Here is a 27,828-nt window from a genome sequence, read left to right as displayed (position 1 = left end):
ACTTATCCCAGGGCGAGTCCATCACACCATGCAGGATTTTGTGGGCGTGTTTGTGTTTTCTAAATAGGGTCATTTTATTTTCTGATGAAAGTGACCGAACTTTTTCATATACGCAAATTATTTCTCGAACAGCTAATTAATTTCGTTGATCTGTATCGAACCTCGGAGAAGATAATCGGCGTCATCGGTTTCTTTCAAATCCATAGGGCATATATCACACTTCTGACTCCGACACTTCAAAGTGGGCACCTAATATAAGATTTATGTAAACAAAACAATTCTGAATTATATACATTCAATAAATATGATAAAACACGGTTTTTATGCAAAACACAAAGGATAGCGGATAAAGAATAATTATTAACCTGAAACACAAATTAATAACACCGTTTCTAAATTAATATATCTGACGTACATATTTTATAGACTTAAGGAAGTACTCAATGTTGACAAATTGAAAATGATTTATTTTTCTCTAGTGCAATCCTCAATTATGTACGGTATATTAGGATGGGGTGGCGCACTAGATACATTTATAAAACCACTACAAATAGTACAAAATCATATTATCAAGGTTATATATAATAAAAAGAGGATATTTTCGACTGATCAAGTACATTTGTACAAGGAATCTCAACTATTCAATCTCGGTAAACTATTTTTACTTTAAAGTCTGAAATATGTCTTGAAAAACCAAAACAAATTTCAAAAATATGACCCAAAATCAACTTTAGAAGAAATCATGTATTTTATACCCCACAAACCAATACCAAACTAATGCAAACTCACAGTAGCTTTATTGAACCTCGCACTTATAATCTATTAGCAAAAAAAAATTCAAGTAACAACTAAACTAGCGCAATACCAAAAAGAATTAAAGTTGTGGCTGTACAATGCAAATGTTGAAGCATTATTAATTTAATTTTTACTTTTTTCTCTTTTTCTATTTGTTTCTGTATATTTATTATTATTTTATTTTGTGTTATTTTACTTCATATATATTATCTTACAATCTTTTTTTTTACTTTGATTTATTTTTAATATGCACCTCTCGCACAATCGTTTAGACTTTAATTATAATCCTACCGTTTTCTTTATATGCTTACTGTTATTTTTAGGTACAAAAATATAATGTATACACTTATATTACTCACGCACAGGCTGCGCCTTAGTGGGTTCATTTTCTTATTATTATAAAACTGTAATGTCAAATGTATAAATTGGGAAAAAATAAAGGAAATAAAAAAATAAAAAATAAAAAAAATTGAAAAAATATTCAGAGAAAAACTGCCGCCGACGGGAATCAATTATGAAATTATTTAACGTCTTTTTTAACAAAAACGCTAGATAAAGTCTCCGGCTATACCGGGCATAACGCATTTCATAATCAGATTTAGACAGATTTTGTAGTAATTTTTCTTTTATTTTGATCGTCAAGTTTCCAAAATTTAAAAACTCTTCTTTGAGGATTAGGAAAAGAAATTGGTGAAATTTTAGAAAATAGATAGTGAGTGACCTTTCCCTTGTTATGAAGGTCGAGTGTGCAAGATTTCAACAATCTTGGAATTAAACTGAAGATTTGTATATAAAACAAAGACAGGCCGGCCGCCCGCCACATACACTATTACATATAAATAAGTAGATAAAGGAAAAGTAACATATAACTAAAATTTAAAAAAAAATTCAGATTCATTTTACCAATTCCACCAAACTTCATTATACGTTCAAACGGCTAGCAATAATATGTTCATGTCACGTCGCAGAAAACCACACAGGGTTGATTGCTGGTTCAAATCCGACTAAGGTGTAAAATATCGGGGAGGATATCCCGCAGACCGCTTTACAGATCCTGGGCTCCTGATATCGCTAATGGGTGTTTCTGCTCGAAGCTCTCCGAGGCTTTCATGCTTCCCACCGCAGATGGCGTCTCGAGACTCTCGAGGCGCCTTAAATCGAGCTTTCTGGTAAGCTCCGACTTTCCCCTCGGAATTTAAGCTTATTCCGAACGATCGAATTGAAATCGAAAAGTGGCGACGTTGATCTGATTGAAGATACGGATACTTGCCAAGTGTGCGAAGATTTATTTTGATGTGCATTTTGAACCGTTTGCGATATTCGAATATGAAATATGGAATATATGTTGAGATAAATCACATGTATAAGCTACGGTATTTTTTGACGATTTTTCGTTATTTTTCTATCATTTTTATTTTACACTCAAATGATGCATTTAAAACTGAGGAATGACAACAAAATTATTACCGATTGCAAAATATAATATTTTAAAATTTATCATTTGTAAAACTTCCGGATGAAATATTGATTATTTTAAAAATCAGCAACTACCGAGTCCAGAATTGCACTCGTACCAGTAACGCAAATTTTTAACTACTTCGAAACAATGAGGTGCGGCGTCTTTTTGACCTTCAGAAGACACGTGGACATAAAAGAGGCCTCGCCCACACTTATTTATTGAAAAATATGATATTTTTCCAAACTATTTGTTGTGACAACCCTTTCAGGTATTATTGGTTAAGGCGATGCCATAGGTAGTAATGCAAAATCATGTGTTTTTGGTTTGAAAATTTGGTCGCCTAGAAATGTTTCAGATGCTTTAATTAAATACTGCGAGTAGAATACATCTTGACCTTTGAAATAATCGAATATTTTTAGATAAGTCTTTTTATAAGCCCAGAAAAACAGAATGTAAAGGCCTATGAAAACTGCTTCAAAGTTCAAAATCTCCTACTTACGAACCCATTTTCGGTTATGATTTTACTGTATAATGTGGCAAATTAAGTTATTTATAAAATGATCGAAAAAAAAATTATGCCTGAACATCCAAAAAATAAAATAAAAAGCACTTTTTGGCCATGTTTTTTTCTTGCATAAATCAAAACAGGCGGATGGTGTTAAACGGGAATTTGAACCTTATCGCCATCTAGGTAAGGGTTGTTATTGATAGCGCGGCTCAATTTAAAATATTACACGACGTAGTGCACCGCCTTAATACTATTTTCATACCGCTTCCATTGATTCAATATTTAATAACAGTGATTTCATTACAAATGTATCGGTGTTATATACAACAATTATATTTCAACATCGTGAAAAATATTTGTTTTATAAAACACTTCCCGACGAGCTTTGTTCCACTGTTTGTGGATCAGTTTTAGCAAAGTAAATTTAATTACAAATCTCATCATTTAATCAAAACGGATTCCAGCAGTTATTTTGGTATACGAAATTCAACCACTTATTTCCTGGTATAAAATGCCAAACGCGGAACACTGCCAAAAAAATTAGCTTTATTGAGGCATTTTTCTGAAAACGTATCGACATTTATATTTGCCATGGCGGCAAGATTAACCGATTTTATAAAAAAAAGATAAATTATTATTACTAGCGATTCTAGTGAATTTCAAAAAGGGTTAAAGTTTTATGGCATACGGGATTTTGGAATATTTATGGAACGGATTCGCGAATAAATATACATACTTACCAACCTTTCACAAAAAGGGAGTTAACATTTTTTATGGACATAAAAGCTTAAATACGGCATTATTATTTGCAAAAAATTTTAACCCTCGAGCTTGCTTTTATTTACTAAGATTCTATTTAGATTTTTAAACGTAGACGAGTCAAAGGTTTTCAGTGTGTAACTTGTTAGCAAATTTCAGAATGATACTGAGCAAATAAAATAAAGGATGTTTATACACGGAATAAATTTTTAAATTTTTCAGTTTAAAAAAAATCTAGGCAACAAGCGTAAAGCGCTCAGAAATGAAATCTACAGGATGTTGGTTACGGCCTGTTGGTTGTGGGTAGTATTCCCACGGGTTTTACAAAAAAATCATAAAGGTATTTGGGTGCTGTCGGTCCGCGACTTGCGATGTTGATTGATAAGTCAGACGGTTCTTTTAAAAATGGCTTTTCAACTGAAGAAAATAACATTGAAAAAAAAACGTTAAAATCATAGAAAATTAAAATATTGTGTGTTCGGTCTTGAAATGAGAATGTGGTTTGTTCTTATCGGGATGTCATTTATCCATTTCTACCATTCTCTAACATTCACTATTATTTAGAAAGTATTAAAACTAGTAGTTTTTTTGAACAGTGGTAGAGACCTCGCAACCAAAAAAAATTGTTTACAATTTTCACCAATTTGATTAAAACCCATACCTGGGTCCTGGGTATATAAATTTTACGATTTTTTTATATTATACGTTCATTGTCATTTCAACGAACAGTATGGATTCTGAAATATTAGCCCCTTATAAAATGCATCATATAAATTAATTTTCTTCTAAAATGGAGTTCAAATAATAGAAATAAATAATTATTTAAAAATATGCCACGGCACGTTGCTGCTTTATATCCACTATCGGTTCAATCCACGTGCTGAATATGAAAAAAAAACAAGTAAACAGGCCATAAAGCTGAAATCTAATTGACTTCAATATGCGCGTGTGAAGTGATGAATATGTTAATTCATAAACCTTTATGAAAACCTCCGTGAAAACACTGGCTGAAAGGCGGGGGGCGGTTTAGTTACTCGGAGGCGGTCAAAATTTCATCCCTCGGTTAATGGCTACCACTTTACCGTTCATAACGCAAATTTGCTTATTCCACACGGGCAAATTTAACATTTTGAGTTGCCGATAAATGATTTAGGCCTGGAATCAATGTTTGCCGAGAACTGGGAGTTTGGAACAGGGTTGGTATGTAATTTCGAGTAGTTCCAAATGTTTTAAAAGGAGCAGTTCCAACGAAACCATTTCGATTTGCAAGATTTAGTTGATTTGATGAGTTTGCAATTTTCATTTTCAGTCATTGAAATCAGCAAATAAAAGCTTACAATTTATCATTTTCGAAAAGTATTCGTTATGTTATAAAAAAATTAATATCAATAAATTTTATCCGAATTCATTAGTACTTACATACAACAGCCCTGCCGAATATCCGTTCATCTTAAAGCCGTTATTATTAATATACAATATTTTCTCGAGATATTAAATAAAAAATATTTTCGTAATTTTTTGCAATGATTATGTACAAAGAGAAACATTAATGGCATAATTTTTAATTGAAAACAGAAATTTAATTGGAGCTAATACCAGAGAAGAATACGAGCAACATTAGTGAAAAACAATTAGTTAACAATTCATAAGTGAGGGATAGAAACTCTTAAATAATATCCCACTCTCATTAAAAAATTATAACATTTAAATCTAAAATTAAAAAAAAAACTGCACACAAAACATAGGGAGATCAGAAATAGAAAATATACTGACACCAAATACAGACTGAAACAGAAACCACTCAATTGCACTAAAAAACATTAAATAATATAATTCATAAAAAGAAAACATAATCGGATATCTGTATAATTATTTCATAGTATTCATACCATAAACTTAAAATATGTAAATTTAATTCTCAGCACAGGAAATCCTAGTGAGGATATCAATTTTTCTATTTGTTACAAAAGGAACTAAATAAAACATTTATTAACATTATTATATTAATTTACTGTGTTGATGTCGATGATGTCGTGAAGCAAAGAGACATTCTTGTCTGAGAGAGATCGCATGATCATGTCGGCGTATACATGAATATACGTATTGTATTTATACCAGTACCCTTCCTTCAAGTAACTTATGCAATTAGTGCAACAATAAACATTGTAACCTACACTGAACACGAATCTAATATTTTCCATAAAGTCACAACCAGAAAGTACTAAACCAAAGTACTACTTCAAACTGGAACAAGTCTACCAAAAAATGATTTTTATTTATTTATTTTATTGATAGGTACATGATTTAGAGAGTACATGTGGTTTTTTGTGATATTTTACCCTCCATGCTAGGGATAACCCTGTGTTATGGCGGATGAATTTTACAGTTTGCACACAGAGAATCTATACATCACTATAATATAAAAAAAAGAAAAATAAGAAAAATGATGTATAGCTAGTTTGGGTTGCAAGAAGAGGATGGAGAATTTAGAGAATGATAAGAAGATAAAAAATTTGAGAAATTATTAGTAAATAGATCACACTAATTAATTATACCTAAATATTATATCGATAAGTTAGGCAATAAGGATATATTATGTTTTGTTTGAAAGGTGATTAAATTGGTAGAGTGTAGAATGAATGGGTATTATAGTTGTAATGTACTCCGTGTGTAAGAATCCATTTCCTAATCAATCAATAGATATCACCACATTTACATTATGCCCTATCGGTTACGCCCTGAAGTTAAAGTTTTTCGTGAAAGCACTTAAAAAATGACATGATTAATGTTTGCATTACTGATAATTTGAATGCATGCATTCAAATTTAATAACATGCATGTAATGTAATTTGCATGTTACTTTATTTTTAAAACATATAATTCGGTATCATGTTTTTCATTAATTAGATTTGTTGTGATTTCAATGAATTCGTTTTTATTATATGAATTTTATTTTTCGAATAACATTGCTGAAAATAAACCTCACAGCTATCCTGAAAGCTTCATGAATAATTTGTAGAAATAATTAAATGTTGCGGAAGCTCCAATCAACATAGTTTCTAATTCCAGGAAAATCACTCGTTGATTGAACTGAGTGCATATTGGCAAAGCTTTTTGCAAGTATTTTATGAAAATTGAATCCAGAGACAGAAAGGCTATAGGAATTTTAAACCAATTAAATCATACAACCTTCGGTGGAAGTTTTAATATTTTATCTATTTTTTACTGTTACTAAGGTATAAGAATGTCATTAATATGCTGTGATGACAACCGATATTCATGATTTTCCAAAGTAAATAGTTTTCAGTTGGAGTATTATTACAGAAAGAATAATGCCTACTATTTTAGTACTGTTTTCTTCTTTTCAGCTGTAATAAATCAACCGGTTTTTTGTTTGACTGAGGATTGAATCTTTTTCCCCAGGGACTGCTGTGAAGTTTTAAAATGTCTTTTAAAACTTTTTTTTTCTGGTTGATTGAGGTTTCAACATTTCTCTCCAAGAACTGGAGTCAACCGTGCTGACAACTGAGCCAAATCCCAATTAGGTAGGACCAAAATTTATTTATTTCGTATATTAAATGCTGTAATGTCATCCAATTTCAGAGAAATGCGTAAATGTTTGCGTGAGTACGTGATTTCCAACAAAAGTTGATAGAATGCAATGTCATCAAATATCTGCCGAGTTTTAGCTCGATCGGATGTTAGCAAGTCAGTTGATTTCTACATCTAAGACTAGCATTCATTCATTCACTCATTACCGCGCACGGAGATTAATGTCTATTGCTAATTTATTAAAAATCTCTCCAAATTATTGGTAATTCCGGTTACGGACGAGATTGCAGGCCATACGAATCAATACACAAGTTTTCTGATAATCTTTGAGTAAATTACGAATACATTATCATGATGTCGAAAAATCCGAATGGTTTTGCATTACAACGAAAATTCTTTGTTTTGTCATAATATATTTTATCACGGCAAATGAATAAAACATTCTTATTTTGTTGTTTTATTAATGAGGCCTGTCAATTAAGTTTAAATACATCTTTAGCAGAGAAATATCAAATTCTATGCTACGAAATTATACAATGCTCCGCTAAATAAAATAAAACATTTAATGGAAATGAGTATATTTAACATTGAACAAAAGTAAAAACATCGCTGAGAGAACAAAGTTATAATCAACTTAAAAAAACATTATAAAGACGATGTAAAGACAACTTGAAACTAAATACAAAATATTAAAAAAAAACTACAGGCCGTCTTAGAACAAGAAACCGTAGTGAGGACTGTGAAAAATTTCAATATTATACTTTATACCTACTTCATGTACAAACTTTGCCATTGTAAAATTTCAATATTATACTTTATACCTACATCATGTACAAACTTAACCATTGTAAAATTTCAATATTATCCTTTATACCTACATAATGTACAAACTTTGCCATTGTAAAATTTCAATATTTTACTTTATACCTACATCATGTACAAACTTTACCATTGTAAAATTTCAATATTATCCTTTATACCTACATAATGTACAAACTTTGCCATTGTAAAATTTCAATATTTTACTTTATACCTACATCATGTACAAACTTTGCCATTGTAAGAAAATAAATTGTATCGTGAGAGAAAAAACAAATTTCTTTCCGTGCTTTCGGAAAAGTGAAATTCAAAAAGATGTACTTGAAAATGGCCGTATTTTTATGATTTTGAAAAGTTGCCTTTTATGCGGAAAGACAGCCTCAATTTCCACCTTACAAGAAAGTTCGGCTTTCTCATGTGATGAAATTATTATTGATATGAAAACGTGAGGGCGGAAGGTAATGCAAAGCTACAGCCATCGGCACATTCAATATAATAATTCTCCATAAACCCTTTTGCTGATATTGACTAGGATATCAAACTAATACTGTATCTCCGAAATAGTAGCGTGTTCTTGTGAATCGTATAACGTATGTATTTATGTTTCTCATAAGCTATAGAAATAATTGTTAGATAAAGTGCTACCTAACTTCAAAGATTAATACTTTAAGTAGATTGGTGGTTGCAACACAGCCTACGCTTACCTCCATAAGCCGATTACATATAAATGGTTCTGGGGAGGTTTTGGGTCTCTCTCCGCTACAAGTAGGAGGAAGGGTAGTTTCGCCCCGCCCTGAACACACCTACTAATTCGAGGGATAGAAATAAGACAAATACAACTCCAAATTGAAAGCTAATGTATTTTTAACTAATTGGAGTAGCTATGGTAGAACCATGTTTGGATGAGTAAAAATAGTAACTCTCAAGCATACCGTAAAAATAATTCTTTTAAATTTGGTTTTGCGCAACAGGAATTTTGATAAATAAAAGGTACAAGGAAATTTTTATATTTAATTTTTTTTACATAAGCTACACACGTGAAGCCCAGAGGAAAATAATTTCCCTAAGGGCCTATGACATATTTGAGAATGCTGTGTGGGGGTCTTTTAAGGAAAGGAAGGAGATAGAAGAAGTTTTGAGAAGGAAAAGGAATGAGGGCTCGGTAGAAATCTGTGGGTCAGCGGATCCAGGAGTGACTAGATATGACATATATAAATAATCGCCTGAAATATCCATACAAATTGAAAATATCTCCCGAGTAAAAATTAATGCCGCTGACAGGAATTGAACCCGCACCTCCTGATGTTCGGTCAGGTTGCTCTGGACCACTGAACTACGTCAGCTTATTCCCAACCCGCCAAATAATTCAATATTCACAAGTACATCAATCGAAAATTACTGCTTATTATATTTTAACACCTGTAAACAACCAAATAATTTTTTGTAAGAAAGGCTTTGATAGTGCTATATTTACCACTAGATGGCGTCGAGACATATTATATCTACATTTGTTGGTAAATTTTTTTATGTTTTATCAAATATTATTATTTTTTAATGATAAACTGATGTTTATAAGACAAGGTTATTATGCAAACTAAAAATTAAGGTTATTAATAAACATTAGTTTATCATTAAAAAATAAATATACATGTTTATTGGTTTTTTTCCATTAAAGATGTAATGTAGGTAATAAGTAAGCAGCAAAAACTTTTGGATGTTGAGCACTCAGAAAATTTGCATTGCATAAAAAGTGCATCCGCAGTTGACAAATCAAAAGATAAGAAAAAAAACATTAATGCTTAATATGAAAAAAATGTGTTCTAAATTGATGGTAAAGCGAGTAACCCATAAACAGAGCAGAGTTAGAATTGACTTAAAACCACCAAAGTTTGATATTTTAGTATTTTGGCATATTGAGGTTAATCGCTTTAAATTCTGGTAGAAAATGCCGCCAGGAAATGGCCTCCGTCAGTTTGTTGTTAGTGTAACAAGTTGTCACGCGTGGCGGTGGCGCCACCGTAGCGGAAATGTGTGATTTTCCTGCGCGAACGAGTTGCAAACTAAATTTAATAAAATTTTTAAATATAATATTTAATCTCTTACAATGTCACGACACGGAGGGATTAACAAAGAAGTTATAGCGGCCATAACATTTAATTGTGAACTTATTAATATTTCTATTTTTGAAATTGACAATTCATGGTGGAATCTGATAGTATTATTGTCCCAGCGTCTGGACGGTGTAGGCCCTCTGATTGGTCAAATTTAAATTGTCTGTTTCGGGTAACTTGAATATTAAGACACAATTCCATACTAAATTAGGATCGCCTCATAATAATACGAGATTTCTTCATAAGCATCGTTTCTGCTCATATAATTTTTGGATAATATCGAAGAAAATATGTTTTAGTAAGTTCATAATCCATTGGATTAATTACATTACAATGAAAATTCTCCACAGTTACGTGATTATGTTTGACGTTTATAAAAATTCACGCGTTTCTTCAAGATGTCCGACAGAGCGCACCTCTGGCGGTTTAAAAACGAACCAAATGCCTGGCGCGAATATTTAAATATGCAGCTAACAATACTTGACTACTTACCATTAACAAGCGTTTTATAAGAAGATTTCTTCTGGAAGCTTATCACTTTGTAATGGCATTTATCATTATTTTTTATATTTTTTTTTCTTATTAATTATATCTGATTTTATATTGGCATGTTTTCTAATTTCTAAAATTGCAAAATTATTTATTTGCGATGCTTTATATCCTGAGTGAAGTATTTTAAGACCTGAATTTTTATCGAAAGTGTGATCATTATTTAAAAGATTATTTGCAAACTCAGATTCACTATTTCCATTTATAGCCCTGCGATATTCTTTAGTTCTGACTTCAAAGTTTCTATTGGTTCTACCTTTGTAAAAGATATTACAATCATCTCAATTGAGTTTTTAAACTCCTGTTTTTTTTGTTTGAATTTTGCTATCATTATTATTAAGAATATATTTCTTCATTATTATTAGTGTAAAACGCCAGTTGAATGGTACCAGGATTGTTTATATATATATAATTTTAGAAGTATCGTTATCCACAAACAGAATTCTACGCCATTGTTTATTTCTATCTTTAGAAAGACCGTTTGAAGAGAATGTGTTTAATTTTTTTATTTAGTATTTCAACTATCAATTTATTAGAATAACCGTTATTAAATGCTATTTGTCTTATGAATATATTGTTTTATGGTTATATGCTATTTGTTTTTTTCAGGTCTTAAAATACTTCACTATAAATAATTTTGAAATTTTAGAAATGAGGAAACATATTAATATAAAAGCAGATATAATTAACAAGAATTTTTTTATAAACTCTCTTTTAAATATTTTCCCACTCAACTGGTCTTTCCCGTCTAACGATATTGTAATTCCTAATTATTATAAACCCAGCCTACTCTTACTCCTCCCCCCTCCTTCCACTTCTTCTTTCCCAATTGCAATCTATATTTAATTATTGACTTCGGTGTATACACAATAAAATTAAACATGATATTTATTTATTTATTGGACAATTTGCATAGCGCCGCTTTTGTGAGATATCACCTCAGGGGCGCTATATTGTAATAATCTACCTTTATATATAGATTTTTACTCTCCTGATGAAGGTGTATATATAATCTAGCATTAAACTTTATTAGATACAGTAACAGTTGTAGGTAAAGAATTACCACCAGTTGGAGTAAAATTAGCACCTTTTAATTAAACCGACTGCTAATGTCATCGCACAATTACCCTCCTTTTATTCATAAACACGGGTACAATTAATCAATATGTAATAATCTATTATTTAAGTCAACTTTGTTAAAACTATCTTTAATTGTGACAAACTAAACGATATTGATTCAACTTATAGACATTGACGGTTGTAACACATATTTAAGCACTGCAAGTCTCCTATGAGCTAATTATATTAGGCACGATAACAGTTAATATCAGTTGTAGACATGTAGTCAATAATAGTGTTTCATTTGAAATAATCCATCACAAATACGTAAAATTTCATTTATTCAAACAACTGTCATTCTTATTATGCGTAAATTTAGAATGTTATTATTAATTAACTCCTTCCTGTTCCGTGTTTTAACAATATATATACTCACCCTCTCTCTATGAATGTTCTAATATAAAATGGGCGAAGCCCAAGCAAGAGCCGCCCGCAGGGCCTAGCAGAAAAAAACCCGCGGAGCGGGTTTTTAACTGCTAGTTCCATTATAATATATTATAATAAAACAAATATAATTAAGATATAACAAATTACTAATTTAAAGTAATATATAAAAGGTTTTCCAATTAGAGGTGTTATTTTGAATAGCCCGCTATTTCGGTAGATGTTACTTTTGAAGCTGTCATTTTTTTGACATTTGACAAATAAAAACTACGTTATTGATAAAAATGAAACGATACACGCTTCAACAACGCATCAAAATGATTAAAATTCACTTGAGTGAATCAAATGCAAATCATCTTGAGTGATGACGCCCATTTCCACCTCGGTGGCTTCGTCAACAAGCAAAATTGTCGCATCTGGGGCTCGAAAAACCCCAGAGTTATTGTTGAAAAGCCTCTTTATTATCCTCAACGTGTGACTGTTTGGTGCGGTTTATGGTCCGGCGGAGTCATTGGACCTTACTTTTTTGAAAATGAGACTTTAGCAAAAGTTACGGTTAATGGATTGCGCTATGGAGAGATGATTAATGATTTTTTGTGGCCGGAATCGGATGGTATTGATCTGGATAATGTTTACTTTCAACAAGATGGCGCTATGTGCCACACAAGCAACGAAACCATTGATTTTTTACGATTGAATATCAAAATAACACCTCTTATTGGAAAACCCTGTGGTATATTAGTGGCATGTTTCAGAGTGGAAGATACTTTCAGTACCGCCCTTGTGTAAGACCACCATTCAAAAATGAAACGTCACTTGAAATGGCTCTGACCGTGTTTGGTGACGGGATCTGAATATCTCCTTCCCCTCCCCACTACCTTCAGCCTTACAATATACCCCAATTCGGGATGCCATAGTCTCACTGGCAACAGACGGTCAGGAGCAGTTGAGACTCTTGTGCGGTTTCAAATAAAAAAAGAGAAATTAAAGCAAAAGTTTCGGGTTATTATGCCGTGTTGCGTTTCCCCCTTCTTTAGCCAACGCTTCGGACAGCATTACAGTGTTCATAATTAGGGCTGATGTGAGTTGAGCAGAGTTTCATATTGACCCCCGGAGATAGACTATATTCATAATATCATATATTAGTTATAGTATAGTCATATACCAAAAATATAGTACTATGGGATTCATGTGTCTTATACTGATTTGTAAATGTGGAAATTCTAACTATACAATTGTAAATGTTTTCCAAAATGCCCTGGAAAGAATATCAGACTTGTGATGTGCCGAAAGAAACCATTAATCTGTTCTGAATGCAATTACTAATGTTATCCAAATTGACCCTGGTAATAAATTACATCTTTGCGATTCTTTCAAGGATAAAGAAACCATCCTGTCACTTCGAATGCAATCAAAACTGTTCTCAAAATTTGTTTTGACAGTATCACCATTCCATTGTAAGAATATTATGTACTAAATACACAATTTGGGTGTCCTGAAACGGGAATCCTTCCCAGTTAGACAGACAAAGGTTTATTTTGTTTTGTATTGTTTGTAATTTATATACATATAAAATAAATAAATATTTAAAAATAAAGTTAAAAAGTTAAATCAAAAATTTAAATTTGTGATAAAAAAGAGAAATTAAAGCAAAAGTTTCGGGTTATTATGCCATGTTCCGTTTCCCCCTTCTTTAGCCAACGTTTCGGACAGCATTACAGTGTTCATAATTAGGGCTGATGTGAGTTGAGCAGAGTTTCATATTGACCCCTCGGAGCTAGACTATATTTATAATATCATAAATTAGTTACAAAGTTACAGTTACAAAGTTAAACAAATATTTAAATTTCTGATTTTTTATATCACAGTTCCAATATCTCTGGTTAGAGATTTATTTCAAATTATTCTCGCATGACTTTCGATTTAATTTAAATAAAATATAAATGCAATGAGAAAGCTTGGCGTTCTATTTTTCTAAAATTGTTTATATCACATGTCAGACGATAAAAGTAAATAAGATAGAACGAGGTTGGTTGTCAGTTGGTGACAGATATGGCACAACGTGATTCAACGGATTTTTATGATTCGTGAAATATACAGACGTGAGAGTGGTTATGACCTCGAATTCTAAATTCCTACCGAAACATCACATACTTGCTCCGAACTAAATTTTTAAGATTGTAAGAAAATATTATTTTGAAGATAATCTTTATGCATTTGCAGAGTTGAAAAAGTAATTGTGTGAAATTTCCTGGATAGAATAAAATCGCAAAATAGGCTACCAAAATTTTATAAAAAAAACCATAAAAAAATTTAAAAAAACACACCTGGTTCTGTTATTTAACATGGTATATGTAGGTAAAAAACACATCTGATTCTGTTATTTAACATCTTATAAGTATGAAAACACCTCTGGTTCTGGTATTCAACATGTTATAGGTATAAAAACACACTTGGTTCTGTTATTTAACATGTTATACGTAGGTATAAAAACGCATATGGTTCTGTTATTTAACATCTTATAGGTATGAAAACACCTCTGGTTCTGGCATTCAACAGGTTATATGCATAAAAACATATCTGGTTCTGTTATTTAACATGTAATAGGCATAAAAACACCTCTTGTTCTGTTATTTAACATGTTATATGTATTAAAATACACCTGGTTTTGTTATGTTATATGTAGGTATAAAAACATATCTGGTTCTGTTATTTAACATGTTTTAGGTACAAAAACACATCTGGTTCTGTTATTTTATATGTATAAAAAATGCACAGTGTTTCTTTGCTAGATTTCAAACAAGGCATGCATTATTAAATATGTTCGCTTAGGCCGGTTATTTAATTATAGTTTTTTAAAATTAATATTAGCGCGCTTCATCTAAATTCGTATCTGCTTATCTCCATTTCAAATCATCTTCTTCTTCTTTTTGGACGCTTACTACAGAACCTTAAGCTTTCATAATAGCTCTACGATTATTTCTCAATTATTATTCATACTCACACTTCCGCGTTAAACAAGTTGGTTTGCCATAGTTAACTACCTTTATATAAAGTTTAATTTCACCCCTTTCAGAATAAGTTTCTGTGGTAGCTTTGGGAGTGACACATATTTCCTGTGTCGGTCTACAAACTACCGAATTCTATGTAACATGTATCGATTTCTGGAAAAGGTGTTTTCCAGTTTCCGTAGGCACTCGTTACATACTATATAATATACTCTGACCTATAATAATAACCCGTTCAATGGTTTGTTAGTTTAACGTGTCATTAACAGAGCAGACAAGGCCGACTAGAGTACATGCTTTGGCGCGCTACCACCGGCAAGTAAACTTCACTGTTTAAATAGTCTAATCCACTTTGTTTATTTAATAAGCTTGCGGTAAAACAACACACTAATCAGCAGTAACAACGAGTATAAACAATAATCGCCGTCGTTGCTAGATGGCACTGACTTGATCACGTGACGCTTCAAAATCCGTCGCGCGCCACTACTGTAGTCGCAGTCGCCTTGCAGAGCAGTAATTTTATACTGCGAAAACTGACGATGTTACACATTGGGAATGGAAAATTTGGAATAGAATTAATTTTATACTGCGAAAACTGACGATGTTACACATTGGGAATGGAAAATTTGGAATAGAATTAATTTTATACTGCGAAAACTGACGATGTTACACATTGGGAATGGAAAATTTGGAATAGAATTAATTTTATACTGCGAAAACTGACGATGTTACACATTGGGAATGGAAAATTTGGAAAAGAATTAATTTTATACTGCGAAAACTAACGATGTTACACATTGGGAATGGAAAATTTGGAATAAAATTAATTTTATACTGCGAAAACTGACGATGTTGCACATTGGGAATGGAAAATTTTCAATAAAATTAAACAGAGGTTTTGTGCGGAATGGGATGGGATGCCGACGAAACTGAAGTTGAAAAATATGTTTTTATTTTGGGATATATGGACAAAATATTTGATTTAAAAGAAAAAAAAAACAATCAAAGCAATACCGGAGCCAGTGGATATATAGCATTCCTAGTAAGAGGTCGCAAGTATGTTATTGACGATGTTACCCTTCCTTCTCATACGTCTTGTATAAAAATAAAAAAAGACAGTAAATACTAGAACGATGGAGTCATCCCCAATTGGAATATGTTGTGACGCTAAATAGATTAAAGAGAGAAATGAGTATGGGAGAGGGAGCGGAAGGGGTTGAGAAGTACCTCGCTATTCAGACGTGGTCATTTAACACGGATAAAGCTATTTCAAGCGACGTTTCAGTTTTGATTAGTGGTTTTTCACCAGGGCGATAGTGAGAGAATCTTCCATTCACTCACTATGAATAGAGATGAATGAGACAATTAGATTGTGGAGTTAAAAATCAACAGTGTTGATACTTGCAATTAAAATATAATATAATATAATGTAATAAAATATAATACTATATAATGTAATAAAATATAATACAGTATAATGTTATAAAATATAATACAAAATAATGTAATAACATATAATACAATGTATTGCAATAAAATATAATACAACATAATACAATAAAATATAACTTATTATAATAAAACATAATGTATGACAGAAAAAAAGTGGGTAAATGATTAAAAATATTAACTCATTTCAAAGATATTAATTTAGCGCTGGTTAATTACTTAAATTTAATTGAAATAGAGTTGAGCGTCTGAACTTTAACATCATATTACTTTCATAAACTAAATTAAAGCCTTCATTGTGATAAATCTTGTAAAATAGCCTAGATCCTGAAGATTTAGTCAGTAACGGTTCCTCACGGGGGACGGACATTGGAGACGATCCCCACCAGATATTCCCGAAACCTACTAAAACAAATGAAAAATTTCAAAGCTTTGTCTTCAACAAAATGAATTAATTCTTTAACTATTAAAGCAATTTACATATTCAAGCAAATTTTTAAGCTAGATATTTGAACGGTCCCTACAAGCAAACTGACGCTCGCTCCACTTTTTTTCCTGTAGCTTATAAACACACTTTGAAATTCGACCTCAACTTTCGAATGCCTATATATGCAATTTGGGAGGTGGGTTTAGGTACTGCCGCGCCGGAAACTATACATAGGATAACGTACATCTCTGCCATAGGTCACCTTAAAAAAAACCCATTTATTATGTATTACGCCAAGGTCAGATTTGTCCTTCATAGACTCTAATGGAAAATGTTGTTTGTGGCTGTTATTGTCCTACCGAAGCTTGAGGGTTTAAAATGAAGAACAACTCTTATCTTTAGACAATACAAGAACTGGGAAAAATCCAACTAATACCTTATTTAATTCCAGTGACGCAAACAAAACTAAATTAATTTAATTAAATTAAGGAATATCTTATGGAACTCTCAATAAAATTTAAGAAAACTTTATAACGAAGGATTAGTTTCACCTGAAAAGTAAATCTTACTCCCTTGATTTTTCTTTGAGCTTCTCTTCTTAGAATTTTCAATCAGAAAAGGATACAAAGAAAAATAAATGTGTATCTCGATTGCGAAAGTAACATAATATATGTAAATATCGCAATGGCCCGAGTCCATTAGGTAATGTTATTTTAGGGAAGAGACCGTTCTTAATTGCGTGGTAATGGATTCTCCGGGCATAATTATCTACTTGGCACTTATCGGGTTTCAACGCAAAACATAAAGAACAAGAAATCGAAAGCTTTATTTAATAGAGCAAGTCTTTTGAGCATATCGACACGGAATAGAAATTCCTTGAATTCACTCGGGAAAAAACAATGAATTTTTAACACGAGGAGTAGGAAGAGTTTCTTTATTTTGTTTTTTATTTTCATTTTAAACTTTTTTTTTCTATTTTTTTTCTACAAAATATGTATTCAAATTCGTCAAAATTTTTACTGTCGTGAAACGGGGATGTAATTTTGGCACTTAAGAGGGGGTTAATTAGTTCATGAGGTAATTAGTCACAACTAACAACTTTTGTTTCTCGATTCTGGAACGAATTCAATTGATCGCGCCTTAGATGAATGAATCAAGTCTATGGATAGTGTATTAGATTTATTTCAGTTCTAAGAGCTTAGTTAGCTCACCCCATTCATTAATAAGCTAGTTATTTTGCATAACGAACGACTAGTGGAAGAAGTCGGAGATGCCCGAGAAAGATACTAGCAATAGCGAAGCATTGCAGGATCCACTAATTATTGATAATACTTTACTTACATCGCATCTATGGTCTTGGTGTGTGGGACCTTTAAGTACTACACATTGTCATTTTGCTATTGGTCAAATTGACAGCCCTGGAGTTCTGACTTGGAGAGTTGCCAAACCTGAGGGAGCCAGGATCTGTGATTTGCATTGGAAGCAGTGGCCATTCTTTGATCACCAGCCCAGAGCAGCGGGCATTCCTCTTGGCTGAGGTTCGACGAACACATTCGCATTTTTGTGAGCATCAGTTTTGCATATGGCGCATTGACCATTGGATTGATGGAATCGGATGGCATCTGCCGATCCTCATTGGTTGAGAGGGACCCTTTTGGAGACCAGCAGCGAGAGGTTGTTTTGCAATGGACTACAGCAATATTTTTAGGATAAATTATGTACTGGGACAGTTGCTGTGAAGAACCGGAATCCGCTACTTCGCATAAAGAACGAACTGGTATCACACCTTCATTTTACCTATGCAAGCCCTTTGCCAGACAGATTATATAGTAGGATGCTAATTAATTTCTATTTTGTGGTAATACATTTAGGTATTCTTAAATATTTTTATTTATTTCTAAATAATAAACCCTTCCATACTTTTATCTGTTGCCACTTAATCCCACGGTAACATGACAGCCGGTTTTACGAAAAATTCAAACGTTTGTGGATTTTTTTCAGTTGATGAAAACAATGATTTGACCTGTGGTGTACTCTTTTTTTGTCTGTTCAGCAGATTTCACGGATACTTGTTTACGACGATTTTATAAAAAAATTCGTGAAAATAAATTTGTAATAAAACAGAATTTTACAAAATAAACACAATTAATCTCTAAAGTTCTTTCTTAATTGTTCACAAATTAAGATTGAGTCTATTTTTCTCTATATGTTTGAATCAACTCAAAATTAAATTAAATATCAGGATTATTTTTTCTTTTACAAAACCTTGATATAAAGTTTGGACCTTTGAATATTTGAAGAATTATGAGTGCCCGGGGCGGCATTGCCAAATCCTGCAAACGATTTTGCCCTCTAAGTAATTGGAGAGCCTATTTCATAAGGTAGTACACAATATCCCTTATAATTACTGAACAAATATATAAAGACATAGGAGTTATGATGTAAGAGATTTGCTGAGACATTTTCTCGGCAATATTTTATGTAATTTTGATCACCGTAAGAAACGTGCTTAAATTGTAATTATCTAAGAAGTCCCCTTCCTTTGTTACTCATATCTTTTAGAAATACAGCCTCATCCTCATCTCTGTCGCGAGACTTATTCATTTCATCTACTGCCAGCTCCCAGAGGAAATCTGTCATTATACTGAGATTACAGAGAAGAAAGATACAAAGCTGATTAAAATATTATAAATTCTGTTCAAAGAAACAAGCCTGACTCCGGCAGAGTGTAAAATATCATGCTTTTGTGCGTGACTTTATTTTTCTATAGAACACTTACACAAGTTGAAACTTCTCTGTGCTGAAGAAAAGTTGAAACATATATAATGTACATTCGTTAATTTTGACGGAGTACCGTTTTATGAATCGAAATAAATGAATCATTTAGTATTTATGGCACCGATGAGAAAGTTTTTGCTATCGAAGAAAACAAAACTTAGGCAAACATCGCGCAAAGATTCACCTTCGTAAATAAATTGAGTTGAGTAAAGTTCCTTCTTTGTAAAGGACAAAATTAATAAATTATAACATTGGGAACACTTTGATAATTAATTGATAAAATAAGGCTAAAATCGAGTTGTGTGCTCATAATTTATTATACGAATACCCATGACCAATTAATGTCATACAAAAAAAAAACAAAGTTTGGTGGTCGAAAGTGAATTTTAGACGTCACCGCGACGCGCGAAGTTGCAATTAACGGTATAGAAAATCTTACAGAAAGTTTTCTGAGGCTTGTAAATTATCTATATAAATAAAAATGTAAATGTTCGTTTGTTCAAAATCTTAAATCTCCGAAGGTTCGAAGGTTGCATTCGAATACGCGTGTATTTTTGTGTACATAAACATATTATTTGGATGTCACCTGTGACAGGTAAAAGCATGATTTTTTGTAACAGCGCAATCTTTTGGACGTAAATGAAAAACGCGCAATTATTTCTTTATCTGCCCAGACAGACTGAGCCACAGCAAGTCGTGGCTGGGTACAACTAGATTTAAATAAAAAAATTTAGAAATTATGATCATTTTTGATACACTATAGACGAACCCTATCGACAAAGGTTTCGGAAATAGTCTGAGGTCTCATCAAAACGTTATTTCATAATTTTGGAGAGAGATATTTCATTTTCTCCAGTGCTAAATTCTAAAAACACAAGAAGTGACGTCAAAGCTGTAGTCGGTACCACAATGTTATATGTTTCGTTTTTTCAGCCAGTTGCACTACAGTGACAGTTTTCACTATTTGAATTTTAAAATGTTGTCTATTACCTCTCAAATCCACTATTTACTTGGTTGTTTCACAGAATTTAATTAATTCATAAGATTTCAAAGTTAATTCTCAAGTTTTGTGAATATTTTATTTATTTATTTATTAATTTTTAAAAAACATGATCTTTGGCTGTCCAACTAGGAGATTACCTGTTTTAGGACAGTCAGAAATAAGCATATTTATTAAAAGCGATTCATGTTTAGTCTAGTGTATTGACTTTTACTTAGTTATATTCTATTTAAGTTCTATTTTTATTTCAGTTCTTTGAAGCAACTGGCCCTTAATGATATAATACCCAATGTACAATAAATATATGCTAAAAATATACTATTGAAACTATTCATCAATACAGAATCCTCTACAATACCGCGTATTCATCAAACAAGGTCGAATCACAATGACATAAAAAATATTCCAGGTCATAAAAACACATTCAGACAAAGAAATAATATTTATTTTTATTGAAACTCCACAACATCCTTCCCCCTGATATAAAGCGAATAGAAAATTTTAATGATCACAAATCAAGAATAAAAATCTGGCTGAAAGAGGTTGATGAAAAAATTCTGAAAAAAACATTAAAAACGACATAGAAAACTAATAATACAAAAATGAATAACTTTAGTCCACCTCAGCAAAGGTCACTCTAGTGAGGAGGACTAAGAAATACAATTTACTATACATATATTTAATATAATATTTTATATGTACAATGTTTAAATGGCCGCTATAATAATAAAAAATTAAAAACATAACTTTTACAGCACTTGGAAATTAACTTTGAAATTTGTGGAATTGTTCAAATTCTGTGCAACAACCCATCGTTAAAGTACCAGCTAACCTAATCACGCGATGCTACTAAAAGCTATATAGATAAGCCCATCTTTGCACTCTAAACCATAGAACAGGGTTTTCCAATAAGAGGTGTTATTTTGATATTCAAAGAAAAATGCCATCTTTTGATATAAATGATCAAGTGTTTATTTCATTATAAAGAGGAAGGTATGCCGTTAATAGTGAAAAATAACACCAGTCAAATGAACAGCATGACCACGCCTACTGGACCATATCCTTTTCATGAAATTTTCCATAACCAAATCGCAAAGTGGCTGCCTTATGTCATCGATAGCCTCACGAATTCCATCTTTGAGGTCTTGAATCGACGCTGGGCTGTTGGCTAGATCTTTTCTTTCACGTGGCCCCAAAGGAAGAAGTCGCAAGGTGTTAAATCACAAGATCACGATGGCCAATTGTGATCACCTCTTCGAGAGACTTTTCCCATAAAAGTTCAATGGTTTCGTTGTTTGTGTGGCACGTAGCGCCGTCTTGTTGAAAATAAACGTTGTCGAGATCAATACCATCAAATTCCGGCCATAAAAAATCATTAATCATCTCTCGATAGCTCTTTGAATATCAAAATAACACCTCTTATTGGAAAACCCTGTACAAACTGGAATACCTAAATGCGTCCAGCAGAGTCAAATATTATAAAGAAAGATTATTCTAAATGATTTTTACATGTTGATATTCATATATTAAAAACAAATCGGTACTGACCTGCTCCTGACGCCCAGTATGGCTCTGACCCCGATGAACTTGACCTTTTGCTTGGACTGGCCGACAAGGAACACCACGTCGAAGAGCGCCGCGTTGTGCAGCACGTTGGGCTCAGAGTTGAGGAAGACGCGCGTGAAGTCCTTGGCCAACTGGTCATAGTCTTCGAACTGGTCCCGCACCGAGTCCAGCAGTGGGGAAGAGGGGCGCATGTGGCCTATGGGACGCCAGGACCCTATAACAAAGATTTAAATTAGTACAACTAGTGATGGGTAAATTAACGGTATTTATTTTTGGGGAATATTCCCGAAATGGGATATATTGCGGGAATTTTCATCTAAATGGTGAAATCCCTGTGAGGTTGTCTCCTGGAACAAAATTTCATACAATACCAAAGACATCATATTAATTAGAGAATGCTGAGGTTAAGGAGAGAACTTTCAAACATTTTGGAGAATATCAAATAGTATCTACCGAAGATATACTCGTTAGCTGTCAAAATGTTGATATTTGCGGTCAGCCCATAAGCGTGTGATGTTACGGTTCATAAAATTACTTGCTATATTTTATAATTTAAAACACAAAAAAGTAAAGAAGCACATACAAGAAATAGAGATTTGCCATACCTTTAGATTAAAAAATAATATTTCAGTTTGGTGTAAGTATTTTGATCTCAAATCCAAATTACAGTTTTCTATCAAAAGCTGGCGCAGCCTCTCACTCTTAGGATGGGTTATTTCACATAATTTTATCAATTCATCAAATTTAATCGTTCATTTTAGGGTTCTGTGAAAGTCCTATTCTAGTTCTGTTACTATATCATTATGGGCTAGTTGCTTGACAGTACTGAAATAATAACAGAACTTGAAAAATACTTTTAGGGTGGGTCGTTTCAGAGAATTTGAACAGTATATCATATTTCGAAGTTGTTTTTCAATTCTGTGAAGGTTCTATTCAAGTTCTGTTATTATATCACCATTGGCGAGTTGTTTCACAAAACTTTATAAATACCAGAACTTGAATAGAATCTTCACAGAACTTGAATATAATTTTTCAAATTTGATCAATTTTTTAAATTCTGTGAAACAACCCATCCTTAATATTTTAAAAATGAATGTAATTTTTTTTATAAAAAAAAAAACTAAATTTTTTTCAGTATCTTTTAGTTAGTTAGTTTTATGTCATATATTTCTACGTAGTATGTTATTTATTGGATTATTAACACTTCCCAATGCTAATTTAATAAATAATATACCCATGAAAACACTCCCGTAAATGTTCCGAAACAATAAACAACTTCTGTATTCAAGTTATGTGTTTAAAAGCCGTGATAAATAAGGTGCTAAATAAACATTTTCTAGTGGGTACGTAGTCATTGTTCGTGTCATCTTAACTGTAAAGCTGAAAATCGGTGAGCTGAAGCAGCGACAATTCTTGAGCACCGATCCCTTCGCCATAAATCATTGTATCTTAATGCATCAGGAATATATCAATAGTTTTTACGGTCTCTATGGTTGAAAGGTAAGGCTCCCGACTAGCAATTCGAAGGTCGCGGGTTCAAATCCTGGGGTGCGCAAGTTTTATTATTTATTTTATTTTATTTTATTAATACAAGACTTAGAGGTACATATATGGTTTTTTGTGATATTTCACCCTCCATGCTAGGGATGACCCTGTGTTATGGAGGGTGAATTTTACAGTTCTTGAGAGAATAACATTAATTAAACAAGTAAGTATACATAGAAGATCTACAATCGTAATGGTTATTAAATGCAATGAAAGTATGAGATTTATTTGTTTGATTATAACAATGTAGATAATTATAATGGTGGAATGGATTACATGTATAATCAGAGTTACGCAAGTAAGGAACGTAAGCGTTGGTGTTGAGGGCAAGTGGTGTACATATGACTTGTTTTGGTTATGAGTACTGATGTGTGAGGGATTATTTTCATTTGAGGTTATAGCTATGATGTTTTTGTATTTATGGATGAACCTGGTAAAATGATATGAATTATTTGAGTAAGTGGTGCCATAGGTGTTTAAAAATGATAATCGTAGTGAGAAATTTTTACAGTATCTATACATAGTTCTGTCATAACAGAGTTCAATGACATTTTTATTGGTGTAGGTGGTGAATTTCTGGTACTTAGGATCAAATTCAATTGTATATAAATAATATTTTGGTATTGCCGGGTAATAAACAAGGTTTACATAAAGACTGTTGTAGTAGAAATATATAATCATTAAGTAATATTTAGAGAGAAAGTAAGAATTGTGGCTATAGTATGCTGTTTATGTATATTTATAGATAATGAGAGTGGTGTAATTGAAGAGGATTAAGATGTTGGCAAGACTAGGAAAAAATAAGCCTGGATAGTTTGGATTTATTAAGTTATAGTTACGTGTAATGATAGTAATGCTATTGTTAATTAAAATATGTTTTTAGTGGTTTAAAAGGTAAAGAGTGGCGGTACTTGGAAATGTGTGCATGATGACATTAAATATAGGCATACCGTGTATCGTTAGTCATATAAATTGGCGTTTCACTCGTTAAATATCTCCTCATCTATCTCATTAATTCTAGTTAATGAATTGGTGTTATTTCAATTACATTTTAGTCATTAAAAATAAAACATGGTATAATTGCGACACGTTCCAGAGTGGAAGACACCATTCAGAATTGAAACGTTGCTTGAAATAGGCTTTAGCCGCGTTTGGTGACAATAACTGAATAGCCAGATTCTCCCTCACCTTCCTCTTAAGCGTATCATTAACTCCCCACTACCTTCAGCCTCATAAAATACCCCAATTGGGGATGCCATAGTCTCACTGGCACCAGATTATGGATATATACAGGGTGTATCGGCACGTACCCGACAAACTTTAACCAGGTATTCCTTAGCACATTTGGAGTAAAAAATGTTATGGGCACTTTGCTGTCCGGTAACATTTTTTTTAATAAAAAATTTACCATTCACATTTTCACCACATGTCACCACTGTTTTATCCTTTGTCAAAGTTTGAAAACCCACCTGGAAATATTTTATTCGAGTTTTGTTGAATAATATACGTACGTTCCTACATTAGCGCGCTTTTACGATCACAACGAAATGGCATGGCACCATTCGTCTCATTTTTAGCTATTATTATTTAGTGTGGATGAAAGAGCGAACACGCTTTTTGACACACTTGCTAATAACAGCTGTTGAACACGAGAAACAATGCCAATGACAGTGACGGAGTGTGGATTTTTTTATCATTTTTGATTTTAATTGAAAAAAAATGTTACCGGACATCAAAGTGCCTATAATTTTTTTTACTCCAAATGTGCTAAGGAAAAGCTGGTTAAAGTTTGTCGGGTACGTGCTGATACACCCTGTATATATATATGAAATAAAATAAAAGTTCTATGCTATTCTAAATTGAATAAGTAATTTCCACCATCCTAAGGAGTTATTTATTTATTTATTTTAACATATACGGCACAACATGTGCCATTCACATACTAAATTACAGAGAATAGTACAGCAACATAAGGAATGCAACAATATAAATGTAAGTATAATGGTATAATCAGTAAATAGTAGTAAGGTTAAAAGTATGAAAAAAAGAGATATAAATAAAATATAAGTAGCAATCTGTAGTATAGTATTAAGTCAAAGTAAGAAATTATATGTAATAATATACAATAAAGTAGTATAAGCAAGAATGAAGTGCTTATAAAATGTCTGAAAGGCAATAAGAGTTTGTAAAAAATAAAATAAAAAAATTTAGAAAGGTATATACTATTAGAAAATGAAAAGAATAAAATATATACTATTATAATATGAAAAGGAAACAAAAGTAATAAATGGGAGAATCGCGTGTATAATAATAATGTGCGACACTGCTTGACAGTCCGATAAAGTTTTACATAGTACCTATGATGACTATGATATATAATGCACTGATATCAGCTTCTACCTATCGAGTACTAGTAGTTTTTAATCTGAAGTACATAAACATTATGATGGTATGGTATTATTCGACAATTTTTGTTTTATGAAATAATTGTTTAAACAAATAAGACAGTACGACATTCTTTTTTGATTTATTATTTAAAGATTTCTAAAAAGGGTTTGTCATATCTGGTCGGGCAGTAAAACCAGTAACTACATAATAATAACATATATATCGATTCCCCCGTTCATTAAATAAATTAATTTAATCGTTCAAACGTTAAATAGTTCAATTACAAGCAATCTGTTTCCCAATGATTTCCTGTCATTTGAGGCCGTTTCAGAATATCAGACATTATGCCAATTATTCCAGGTAATATAAAGTTCCACGTGGAAGATTCCAGAATAACGTATGATAATATGTTAAGGCATGTGAGGCAGGCTCCTTTGTCCCAACAAAGCCGAGAAACGATGCATCTGTGTGCAAACTATTCCAAGATCTCATACTGTTAATCAAGTCATCTCTGTTTTAGAGCAAACTGCAAACTAACCAGATGAGATTGGCTTGGTTATCCAAGTTGGATACCGGCAGACCTATCCTTCCTGTCATATTATACGAGAATTCCGAGACGTAAAGGATGTAGGCTGTTGTATAGTTTTGATTATGTTTCATAAAACAACAAGCATGTATGTAAGTAGCTGCCATATAGTTTGATTTTTAAACAATTGATTTGAAGGAAGAAAAAAAAAGTAATATGATAATGTGTACAATGTACATACATTAAATATACACAGTGTTAATGTGGTAGAGATTTAAAAAAAGTTAAAACATCAATATCATGTATTATATCGTTGGACAAAAATAGATCTGAAAATATCAATTGCGTTTATGAAGGGATTTTCAGCAAAAGTTTAACCAGTATCGCGTGAACAGAGAGACAAATTCAGAGAATATTTTTTCGTTTTTGTTGTTGTTGTATATTTAAGGTTAAATAACTTTGTGGGTATATATCCAATATTTTTTGATTATTCCATTAAAAATATGTCGTTAGTCTGTCTTAGAAATTAATGACTTATGTATTTGGTTTGACACGAAACTCAACTTTATCAAGCATATAGAAATAATGACCAATAAAGCTTTGAAAATGTTGGGATTAATTTTAAGGGTATTTAGTGATTTCAATAAGATCAATACTGTAAAAACATTATATGTATACCTATGTATAAGCATATACATTACATAAGATATGTAAATTTTAAAATGGGCATTCCTAGAGAATGCCTAAATGACGATAACGTACTTTGTTCATTAAATTTAATAAAACTGTCTGATCGCAGAATCATTTGTGATTTAACCTGTTTGTATAAAATCATTAATTCAATGTTTGATACCCCTGATTTATTATATGTAATCTCTTTTCATACTCCAAGCAGGTCAGTTACAAGACAGTATCTACCATATTATTGTAGCAATTCTATATCAACGTGATGCGACGGATTCAACAGCTAGGAGACAAATACTACGATGTTGTTGATATATTTAGTACATTAATTTCATTATATAAGCATACCTTATTGAAGTTTTTTTCATCTATTAGGGGAATATTTTGATAAAGCTATTTAAA

At 32.1% G+C, this 27,828-nt stretch overlaps 1 protein-coding gene across 1 annotated transcript in view; it reads right to left on the bottom strand.

Moving 5' to 3' along the window:
• Positions 1–27,828, bottom strand: part of rsh (Rap GTPase activating protein radish) — a 558,630-nt gene that overhangs the window by 76,509 nt on the left and 454,293 nt on the right. The window contains exon 14 of the mRNA XM_089642770.1: positions 22,266–22,497. Within this exon, the coding sequence (XP_089498896.1) occupies positions 22,266–22,497 (232 nt within the window). The remainder of the gene's footprint in view (positions 1–22,265; positions 22,498–27,828) is intronic.

This window comes from Hesperophylax consimilis, chromosome 18 (genome assembly GCF_061612785.1).
Source record: "Hesperophylax consimilis isolate HC1 chromosome 18, BYU_Hcon_1.0, whole genome shotgun sequence".
NCBI classification, from domain to species: Eukaryota; Metazoa; Arthropoda; class Insecta; order Trichoptera; family Limnephilidae; genus Hesperophylax; species Hesperophylax consimilis.
This window is presented reverse-complemented; position numbering and strand designations above follow the sequence as displayed.